Source organism: Enoplosus armatus, chromosome 13 (assembly GCF_043641665.1).
Source record: "Enoplosus armatus isolate fEnoArm2 chromosome 13, fEnoArm2.hap1, whole genome shotgun sequence".
NCBI lineage: Eukaryota > Metazoa > Chordata > Actinopteri > Centrarchiformes > Enoplosidae > Enoplosus > Enoplosus armatus.
In genome coordinates this window covers 103805-115077 of record NC_092192.1, presented here as the reverse complement: position 1 = coordinate 115077, position 11273 = coordinate 103805, and the positions used below count along the sequence as shown (strand labels likewise).

Here is an 11273-nt window from a genome sequence, read left to right as displayed (position 1 = left end):
GAGTCACATGACCAGGTGTGTTGGTGCCAAACAATCTCCACTATATAGTACTCTTTCACTTAGTAAAAGTAAAAATAGGCTAATACAATGTAGAAATACTCTCAATACGCAGAATGGCTCATTTCAGATTAAATTAAATTATATATTATAATAATGGATGTGTTCATCATTAATATTGCAGCTCGTAACTTTCACAACTTTAAATTCCGCTGGGTTTCATATATAATGTTACATCATCATTTATTAGTTGATTACATTTAGTATATGATTTGAGAGTAACTAGTAGTAAAGTTATCAGATAAATGTAGTACAGTAAAAACTGCAGTATTTCCTTCTGAAATCTAGTGGAGTACAAGTATAAAGTAGCATGAAATACAAATACTCAAGTACATCTCAAGGCTTCTCTTTATTGTGGCTCTGTGATGTTTGTATGGTTAAAAACGGGTTAAAATCACTAATGAGTTCATGAACTGATTATATTATTGATCTAAACAGTGAACTACAAGAGTAAGTGTGATGCTGAACTATGTATATGTAAAGTTATTTTATAGTTAATAGATTTTATTTAATTTTTACTTTACTATATTTTTTATTTTCATTTTATTCAATGTTTTTTCTTGCTTATTGTTTTGTCATTTTAATGCTTTTCTTCGTCTGCTTATGTAAAGCACTTTGAGTTGCCTCTGTGTTTGAAAAGTTCAATATAAATAAGGCTGTCTTGCCTGTGGGCAGGTAATGGCCATTGGCATCAACGCTATACATTCAGAGCCAGAATACATCACAGTGAGCAAACACAAGCAACACAGAATCAAAGGTCAAATCGATTAGATAACTGTCAATCTAGATGACGATTCCTTTTTGTTAGCAAAAGGATGTTGGTGGTCAGGTAAAAATATACCACTGCATACTGAAGAGCTCCGTTTCGTTTCTTTGGAGGCACCTATTGAGATAAGTGGTAATTGCAAATGTGGTTTTGGACCTCACTTTCGTAATACATAATCGATAATACATCCACACTCACCTCCCAGAGCTCCAAACTGTGTGACATTAGTCAGTTGGCTTTAATAGTTGTAACCCATAGAAGACAATCCACAAATGTGTACCATGATCCACAAGTATCTCACTATGTACAAACATGTATTTTTGTGTTGTGTTAAGTCACATCCACAAAAACACAGAGGGATTTGAAAATACGCATAACTTATTCTGTAAACATGTAGTTTCATTTCGAATAAAAATGATACAGGTTTTACAAATGTACATAGTTTCACCACAAAAATACATGTAAAGTCATATTTAGGCATTTGCGGATCCATTTGTACATGTGAAACATGTTTTAGACATTTGTGGATTGCTTCCTGTCAGTTTGTGAGGCACATGACATTTGTGACTTCCCACCCATTTGTTTGTGGATTTTTGTCCAATTCGTACCGCAGCAGATCTGTAGAAAAAAATCCGGGAATGTGAGGTGCAGTTACCAGCTGCACCAGCAGGTGGTGGCACATGAGCAGACGGACCTACAGTCAGTACTGGAAGAAGACTAAAGGAAGTCTACCTAGCATCTGCATCCATACAACAAGGAGAAGGACAGCAGCCTGGCTTCAACCAGGAGGTGAAACACAAAGTGGAGCATCTTTATTTGAGTGTGCTGCGCTTTGCATGCTTACTTAACATTACTGGCGTTACCTATAGTTTGCCAACTTAGTTTCTTAAAGTTAGCTGTGGTAGTTGAGTACACATTAGATGATTTAGTTCAGGTACAGAGAATTATTGTGTGTGAGGCATGAATAGTAAAGGCATGAACTGTAAACTCGCATGGCCAATGTTAATGTTAAACACAATCAGTGTCCGTGGGCCCAGGGGAATGGGGTCATAATGAAGCGTTAACTACTCTGTTTTGGCAAGGTTGCAGCGCTGTGTAAGGCTAGGACAAGAGAAAGACTTGGATATGATATATGACATATGTGGGTTTCACAATAATTGGTAATTCAGCGATCAGAAGTAGGACAGTTGGCCTTATCAGTGCAAACTGATCATTATCTTATTGACAGTAATTTAAAGGTTAAATGCTTTGTAAGCCACGATCTCACTGGTGTGTTCCTGCTACATGATTATGGGAATGTAGAGACTAGATTTGCACTTGTTTTAGAAGTTTCATCGTCTGTAGTCTTCGATCTTTTTTTGTTTGGTTGGTTGAAGAGCGAGTCTATTGCGTTAGCTCCGCCTACCCTCTCTGGCGGATCAACCACAGCTGGGTGATGGAAACGCGTCAGAAAGTTATTTTAATGAAAATCTTCCAGATTATTACTTTAAGATGTAACTTCCTTTGTATTCAATGTGTGCTTTTGTTTACGTTTTTTCCCATTTGACCTGAGATCGTCCAAAACAAAAACCGGAGCTGCTCAATGTGGACGGAGTCAAATGTCAAATCGGATTCATCGACCTGCAGAGCTGGAGAACCCCCGCAGACCCACCGCACTAGGCGTACACATGCGCAAGTTTAAACGACAGATGGTGGTAAAATCTGTGCAATAAAATATTGATAACGGCAGCAGTGAGACTACTTGTACCACCAACTGTAATACAAAGGTTCAGCCAGAGGGTGTCACCACAAACACAAGCATGAAGTGTTTTCTGTTTGTTTTATTCAACATGTGAAATAAAATGATGGTTTTAGATGTCGAGACGTCTGAACACACACATACACACGCACGCACACACACGTGACTCGTTAATATTAAACATGAAGAAAAAAGAGTCGAAATTACGTTCAAAATGTTAATTAATATTAATATTTCATGTCAACATAAATGTTTGATATCAAGGCTTTTAGACATGTTTTAAACATTTTACTGTGAAATATTACAGTATTAATAATAGGAATATTAAATATTAATATTTACTGAACCACTTCAGATTTTTCTATTAAAAGTATTCAAATCAGACATGTGTTCAGTGTGTAGTTCAGTGTGTAACTCAGTGTGTAACTAAGTGTGTAGTTCAGTGTATAGTTCAGTGTGTAACTCAGTGTGTAGTTCAGTGTGTAACTCAGCGTGTAACTCAGTGTGTGGTTCAGCATGTAACTCATTGTGTAATTCAGCGTGTAACTCAGTGTGTAGTTCAGTGTGTAAGTCAGTGTATAGTTCAGTGTGTAAGTCAGTGTGTAGTTCAGTTTGTAGTTCAGTGTGTAACTCATTGTGTAATTCAGCGTGTAACTCAGTGTGTAGTTCAGTGTGTAAGTCAGTGTATAGTTCAGTGTGTAAGTCAGTGTGTAGTTCAGTTTGTAGTTCAGTGTGTAACTCATTGTGTAGTTCAATGTGTAGTTCAGTGTGTAACTCATTGTGTAGTTCAATGTGTAGTTCAGTGTGTAAGTCAGTGTGTAGTTCAGTGTGTAAGTCAGTGTGTAGTTCAGTTTGTAGTTCAGTGTGCAAGTCATTGTGTAGTTCAGTGTGTAACTCAGTGTGTAATTCAGTGTGTAGTTCAGTGTGTAACTCAGTGTGTAGTTCAGTGTGTAACTCATTGTAGTTCAGTGTGTAGTTCAGTGTATAATTCAGTGTGTAACTCAGTGTGTAGTTCAGTGTGTAGTTCAGCGTGTAGTTCAACGTGTAGTTCAGTGTGTAGTTCAGTGTGTAACTCCTTGTGTAGTTCAGTGTGTAACTCATTGTGTAGTTCAGTGTGTAGTTCAGTGTTTAGTTCAGTGTGTAACTCATTGTGTAGTTCAGTGTTTAGTTCAGTGTGTAACTCCTTGTGTAGTTCAGTATGTAACTCAGTGTGTCGTTCAGTGTTTAGTTCAGTGTGTAACTCATTGTGTAGTTCAGTGTGTAACTCAGTGTGTAACTCAGTGTGTAGTTCAGTGTGTAGTTCAGTGTGTAACTCAGTGTGTAGTTCAGTGTTTAGTTCAGTGTGTAACTCAGTGTTTAGTTCAGTGTGTAGTTCAGTGTGTAACTCATTGTGTAGTTCAGTGTGTAACTCAGTGTGTAGTTCAGTGTGTAGTTCAGTGTGTAACTCATTGTGTAGTTCAGTGTGTAGGTCAGTGTGAAACTCATTGCGTAACTCAGTATGTCGTTCAGTGTCTGTTTGATACCCTTCTCTGATTGGGTGATGACCACTCCGCCATAATTATATTTATATATATTATATAACCTTAACCCTAACCCTAACCCTTTTTATGCAATAGTTATAATTAACTGATATTGACGATGCTTCTGTTGTGAAGGTTTACCGATCTTTCAGCTCACAGTTTATTGATCTGTATTGATCTGATTAGTTTAGTGATCTGCCTCTTTAGGTACAATATATTGTTTATCAATCAGGTATTTGATTCACAATATTTTTTAGTAGATTAATTAATTGTTTGTTTGGATCTGCACATGAAAACATACAGATTATCACCAGAATTAGAATTTAATCTTTTATATTAAACCTCACACCTGCAGCTGTTTTTACTCATACTTTGGAGTATTGATCAGATATTGGTTTGTGATCATAAGGATGGAGTTTTAACACATGTTTAACTCATTAATTCTGTATAATTGATGAAGGTCTGTTCGTTTTATCTTATTCAAATTAAGCTGCTGTGAACCCAGATCAGAAATAGTTTTATTGATCGGATATTGATTGATCAGATCTTGATTGATCTTTTGCTCCTGATGTTTTTGTTTCTGAAAAGATAAACGTCCCCTGGCTGCGGCCTTACCGACTCTGACAAAATCATCCAATCAGAGAGGACGCTCTGCCACGTTTTATTCGAGTGACAGGAACTTAAGCCAATGGCAGTGCGCCTGCACAGCTGACAGTGTTGTGGGAGGGCGGGTCGAACCGCCGCTCAGCAGTACAGCGGAAGAAAATGGCGGCCGTGGCTGCAGAGCCAGGAGCTGCGGCTGTTCCGACAACAACAATAATCGCGGCGAGGGACGACGAGGACCTGCCAGAACCAGGCCCGGTCGGTCTGGGGCCCCCAGGAGCCCCCCTGGAGACCGATGGGCCGCGAGAGTACGGCCCGGCTGTGGAGCTGGTCATCCCCCGGATGGAGGATGGTGGGGATGGGGAGGAGCGCCGCCATGTCAGGCCGGAGCTGAAGCCCGCGGCGGGAAAAGCGATCTCTGACAACGCCGTTAACGATGAACTGATAGAGGACTTCCCGGTGGACCGGATCAGCATGGACCGGTTCTCTCCCGGACTACCGGGGGATCCAGAAGGCGGCGGGAACGTGTCGGTGCAGGCGGCGTACCGCAGCATCCTGGCGGACCCGCAGCCCTCCGCCGTCTTCCTGCACTCTTTCCCGGCTCCCCCGCCCGTCACCGAGGCCGGGCTGTCGCTGGCGGAACCGGCGGAACCTACTACCAACGAGACGACGGACCGGGCCGAAACCGCGGGCCGAGATAGAGGCTACACGCCGCTGCTCCAACCGGAGCTGAGGCCTGTCCCTGGTGAGGACGCCATGTTGGACGGTACCGCGAACAGGCTGTCGGTCCCGGACAGCCTGGACCCGGAGACAGGGTACGGTAAAAACTCAGCCGGAACCGAGGAACTGCCGGGCCGCGGCCTGCGGGACATTTCTCCGCCCTGCTGGTCCCCTAAGAGGCGACTGATGACGGACATCATGAAGCAGGAAAAACCCGCCGGAGAAGACTCCTCCCGGCCGGAGCTCGGACCTGAACCTGGTCACGGTGCTCCACCGCTGGTCTCCGTGCAGGATCTGAGTCCCGGGTCGGAGGTTCGGGTCTCCCTGGACCACGTCATCGATGACGCGCTGGTGGTATCCTTCCGGCTGGGTGAGAAGGTGTTCTCTGGGGTGCTGATGGATGTTTCCAAAAGGTAAAACTGTATTGAAATAAGATGTTAAAATTGTCTGACCGGAGAAATATTATCGTTTTAATTTAATTTAATCGATTAGTCTATCGGCAGAAATTTAATTGTTTATTTCATTTTTAAAAACAAAAATAATATAAAGTATTAAAAATATTCTTAGACTTTCCAATTTGATTATTCAGTGCTTTCCTCTGTTTTAATTTAACTGAATATCTTTGAGTGTGAAGACGTTGCCATGATGGACAAATGTCACTGCTTAGACTAAGTGATTAATTGATCAATCGAGAAAATTATTGACAGATAAATCAATAATGAAAATAATTGTTGCAACATTAAAGTTATCGTTTATTATCACTGTCTCATACACAGAATTGTTTCGACCACACTAAAACGTTTTTATGATTTTTGCAGTTTAACAATCATTTCCATCAACAATTAATCTGCTGATTATTTTCTCTAATGATCCTTTGGTCTGTAAAATGTTTTTGTGTGACCCACAATCCAAACCCCCCAAATATTCAGTTTCTAATCACAACTTTGACTCCAATGATTATTAGTATTGAGTATTAAAGTACTTGCTGATTATTTTTCTGTGGGACGATTAATCAAATAATTATTTCAGCACTATTATTTCCTCCATTATTAGAAGATGATAAGTCAGACATTTAACTACCAGAGAAACACTTTGCTGTATTTTGCATATTAATATTATATCTTGTCTGCACACATATTATACTAAATACTGCACACTATGCTACGGCTGCAATTGACGCTTATTTTTCTGTCAATTAATCTGACGAAAACTTCCTTGATTAATCAATTTGACCAACTTTCCAAAACCATAAAATATTTCGTTTATCATCATATCTGAAAAAGATGAGCGCCAATCGTCACATTTAAGACTGGAACCAGCTGAATTTTGGTATTTTTGCTTGAAAAATTACATAAATTATTAAACGACCAAATAGTTGCAGATTAATTTTCTTTCAATTGATTAATTGTTGCAGCATTATATATTATAGGAAACCTGAGATGAACGATATCTATTTTCTTCTGTCAAACTGATGACAGTGAATAGTTTTTCTAATTTAATGTTGACTAAAACATTAGTCTGAATTAAGGTTACTAATTTAGAGTTTTTTCTTGACCGACACTCGTTAACCGATCATTAATCGTTAATGTGCTATTTACTGGACAAATGTCTGTAACCCATTAAAAAATGATCAATACACCTACAGCAAATGATTTTGTTTTTCATGAGAAAGGGTTTATTTTTGTGCAATAGCAGCACAAACAACAGCTGACACACATTGGATCCTCCTGCGCTAAGACCCTGACACCGTGGAGACAAATATTTTATAACTTTATTAGAATAAATAGCCTATCAAACAGTAGCCAGACTTCGTAAAAGGCTAAATAATGATCAACAACACTCAACATGTTAACAAAACAAAAACTTGTAAACTTAGTGTTAATCGGTCAAAATTCTTATTGTAGGTTAACGGTTAAACAGTTAATTATTAACATCTCTACTGCATGGATCTGGCGTTGGTTGTTTCGTAACGTTAGCTGACAATTTGCAAACGGGCAATGTTGGGTCTCATTTTTTAAATTACGTTACAACTGCTCACACATTGGCAATAAAAAGCAATTATTAAATGTAAATTGTTACATATTGTACAGGGTGTCCCCCAGAAAAGTTGTTAAACCCGGTGGCAAGTATCTTGACAGGGGCTGGTGGCCAGGTGCAGGAGATTTTAAATGACTAAGTAATGTATTGTTAGAAATAAGTCATTTATTCAACACACACAAGAAAATCAACAAGTATAGCAGGGTCTTACAAAGAATCTGACTATGTACAGTCTTGAATTCTGTGTTTTCAACAAGTTTTTGCACTCTACAAAAACCTTTTAAAAAGTCAATAACAAGAAGATAAATTAAAACTAATTCTTGTTCTAGTTTTGTTGCACTCTAAAAAAATCCCAGCTGATCACTTTAAGGCCTCTGGAACAATCAGCACTTGATGGATTCCATCAGCTTATAATTGCGTCCTCTCCTTCATGAGGTCTAGAGTCTTTATGTTTACTTCTGCTTGAAGTAACGCTATCGTTATCGCTATTCGGCTGTTTTTGTCCCAGCTTGGCTCTGCCAAGGACAAGGTACTCGCCGGCTGTGCTTTGTCGGCCTGAGGCTGGGCTGACGTTGATAACTCGGTGGAATGTGAATGTTAGACAGTTTTTTGAGACGGTCAAATACTGGAGGTGATGGTGATGAGAAAGAGACTGCTGAGGTGTCTTGGCTTTTACCTATCCCCCTTGACATTATGCCTAAATGTCTCAAAGGACGTATCTGTGTTACTGACTGTTTGGCTAGCTAGCTAAGGTTGCTAGGTAAGCTTGTGGTAGTTGGAAGCGTCAACATACAATGAGGGTAAAGAACACTGATCTCCGACCTGCTGTTTTATTATAGTGCGTTCATGTTTGAACCAACAGATGTCGCTGGTGAACTTTCCAACCACTATATTAAAAAATCCCTGATGCTTAAGCCCAGTGGGGGTTGATTTAGGCTCGATGGGCCGCCGGGCTTGCAGTACACTGGCAGAAACCCTCTAGTACTTTTTTTACAGGGTCAGCGGCAATAAAACATGATCAGGACTTTTTTCAGTAAGCAAAGTTAACAGTCACTTCAAAAACTGTCTGGAGCTCTTGGGCCCCTGAGCCTGTTCCTGATTGGCCTGACCTCTGTGTATCAGAGTGTATATTATTACACACTGATACACAGAGGTCACTTCTGTCACTGTTTTTTTTACTGCCAGTCACCAAATGCTAACTGAGGCATTTTAGGTCCAGGCAAGAGTTTTAGGTCCAGACGAGAGTTTTAGTCCCTGTCGAGTGTTTTGGGTCCAGTTGAACATTTAATTCCAGACAAGAGTTTTAGATTAAGTCAAGCATTTTAGGTCCAGACGAGACTTTTACATTACATTACATTGTTGTCCAAAGCAACTTACAATAAGTGCATTCAACCATTTGGATACAACCCAAAAATCTACAAGAATCATGCAAGTATATTAACTTCATCATATATGCTGAACTGCTTCAAGTGTTACGTTTAGTTCCAGACGAGAGTGCTTGTTTTAAGATCAGATCTCAGGTTCTCATGCCAAATCAGCCCTTGTGTTCGAGTCTAAGGTTCTCACACTGTGTGTGTGTGTGTGTGTGTGTGTGTGTGTGTGTGTGTGTGTGTGTGTGTGTGTGTCTGTTCAGGTTTGGACCGTATGGTATTCCCATCACGGTGTTTCCCAGACGGGACGACCGGAGTCGACCTCAGATGTCTGTGCAGTCACAGCCAGTTCCCAATGACAACCAGTCCACCAAACAGGAGGAGGTCATTGTCAGCCCTGTGTCCCCCTCCCCGCCTCACCCATGGACCTCCAAACTGCCGCCTCTGTTCCAGGAGGGGGCACCGTACCCCCCTCCTCTGTTTATCAGGGACACCTACAACCAGGCCTTACCTCAGCCACTACCACGCAAGATCAAACGGCCAAAGCGGCGCTACCGCTGTGAGGAGCCAACCTCCATCATGAACGCCATCAAGCTCCGCCCCCGCCAGGTGCTGTGCGACAAGTGCAAAGGTGTGGTGGCTTCAGTCGGGCACAGGGAGGCACGGCGGGGCCCGGTGGATATGAGGGGTGAGGAGGCATCCCGGCGGCGGCGACCAGCTGAGGGACCGATCTCCTCTGAGGTCAAACGGCTGAGGAGCGATGACAAAGGAGGACGTACTGCCGCAGAGAGACGCTCATCATCAGGGATACGTGTGTCATCTTCATCATCATCTTCCTCTCGCCGTGTCCTGAGGGGCGTGGCTTCATCCTCATCTTCATCGGCATCCTCATCCAGCCGCATGTGTCTGAAGCTGAACTCAAAGAAGGTTCTGGCCAAAGGTTCTGCTGTTGATTGCTCCAAAGCGCGGCAGGTTCTCAAGAAGCTAGCAAGGAGTTCTCAGCCATCACCGCCACATCGCCGGCCCAAAGACCAGAACCAGAATCAGAACCAGGATCAGACCCAGACCCAGAACCAGCACCGTACCAAGGCTGTGACCCGAGCAGCTGCCCTGCAGAACCACAACCAGAAGGTCCACTTCACTCGCCGCCTGCAGCACCCCAGCGGAGTCACTGTCAGCTCGAGCTCCCAAGCGCCTCTTCCACCCAGAATGCGTCTCAAACCTCAAAGGTATCGTACCGATGACAGCCAGGCATCCTGCCCCTCCACGTCCTCCTCCCCGCCAAAACAGAGCGCTCGCTTGTCACCTCCCAAACCTGCTTTAAGCCCCGCCCCCACACCCATACCAAGCACCACCCTGTCCCCTCCCTCAACCACACCTCCAACCCCCCTGTCCTCTGCAGCCAGTGTTGCCATGGGGACGCAGGAGGTACATCCCCCTGTGGAGGAGGGGGCAGAGCAGGGAGAGGGAGGAGATGATGGGCAAGTAATGGAGCCCCTTCTTCCGTCCTCCTCCTTCCTGGACTCTTCCCACTCAGAGTGCAGCTCCACAGAGACCTTTGACCTCCCTCCTGGAGACCCGCCCTCTTCCTCTCCCCCTGCCCCAGCGCCCCTTCCCTCCTCCTCGCTGTTAGAGCTTCGATGTCCCTCCTCTTCCTCCCCCACCACCCCTCCCTCCAGAGCCAATGACGAGGAGACACAGGCCGGTGGTGAGGAGGAGGAGGAGGAGGAGGGAGGTGAACTGAAGAGGCGTCGTAAGTCTTCTACGTCCTCCTCCTCCTCCTCGTCTTCGTCCTCCTCCTCCGTCTTCTCTAAGTTGGTGTCTAAGTGTTCACTCCCTGACGGTCGGACGGTGTGCGTAGGCGACATTGTCTGGGCAAAGATCTATGGCTTCCCCTGGTGGCCAGCGCGCGTGCTTGGCATCACGGTGTCACGGCGCGGTGACACCGGGCTGGCGGTGCGGCAGGAGGCGCGCGTCTCCTGGTTTGGCTCCCCCACCACCTCCTTTCTGCCGCTCACCCAGCTGTCGCCCTTCCTGGAAAGCTTCCAGTCCCGCTTCGACAGGAAGAGGAAGGGGCCGTATCGCCGCGCTATTGCAGAGGCCGCTAGCGCTGCCAAACAGCTGACGCCTGAAGTTCGGGCTCTGCTTACACAATTCGAGACGTAGCATCAGCCACTGCTGCCAACACCTTCCCTCCCCGCCCCCTTCCCATATACCATGTCCCTTCCAGCTCTGTCCTGTTCACAACAGGAAGTGGGAGGAGCTTGTCCCTCTCCCTCGTCAGACTGATTCCTGTCTGTCAGAGACTGATGCAGACAGACGGACGATGCTCATGTTTCCTGTTCTGTTCTTCCTTTTTGGAGGAGGGGGCGGAGTTTCTGTGTTACCCCTGTGTTCAGGGGATCAGTGGGCAGGGCTTATACATGTGGTCACCTCCCCCTGTCTTCACAGAGGTTCTCAGT

General features: G+C 43.8%; 1 protein-coding gene across 1 annotated transcript; it reads left to right on the top strand.

The window, feature by feature from the left end:
• Positions 1 to 4917: 4917 nt before the first annotated feature.
• On the top strand, positions 4918 to 11273 carry pwwp2a (PWWP domain containing 2A). The gene is made up of 2 exons (XM_070917812.1): positions 4918 to 5817; positions 9075 to 11273. The coding sequence occupies exons 1-2, from the start codon at positions 5027 to 5029 to the stop codon at positions 10975 to 10977; spliced, it is 2694 nt and encodes an 897-aa protein (XP_070773913.1). The 5' UTR covers positions 4918 to 5026; the 3' UTR covers positions 10978 to 11273.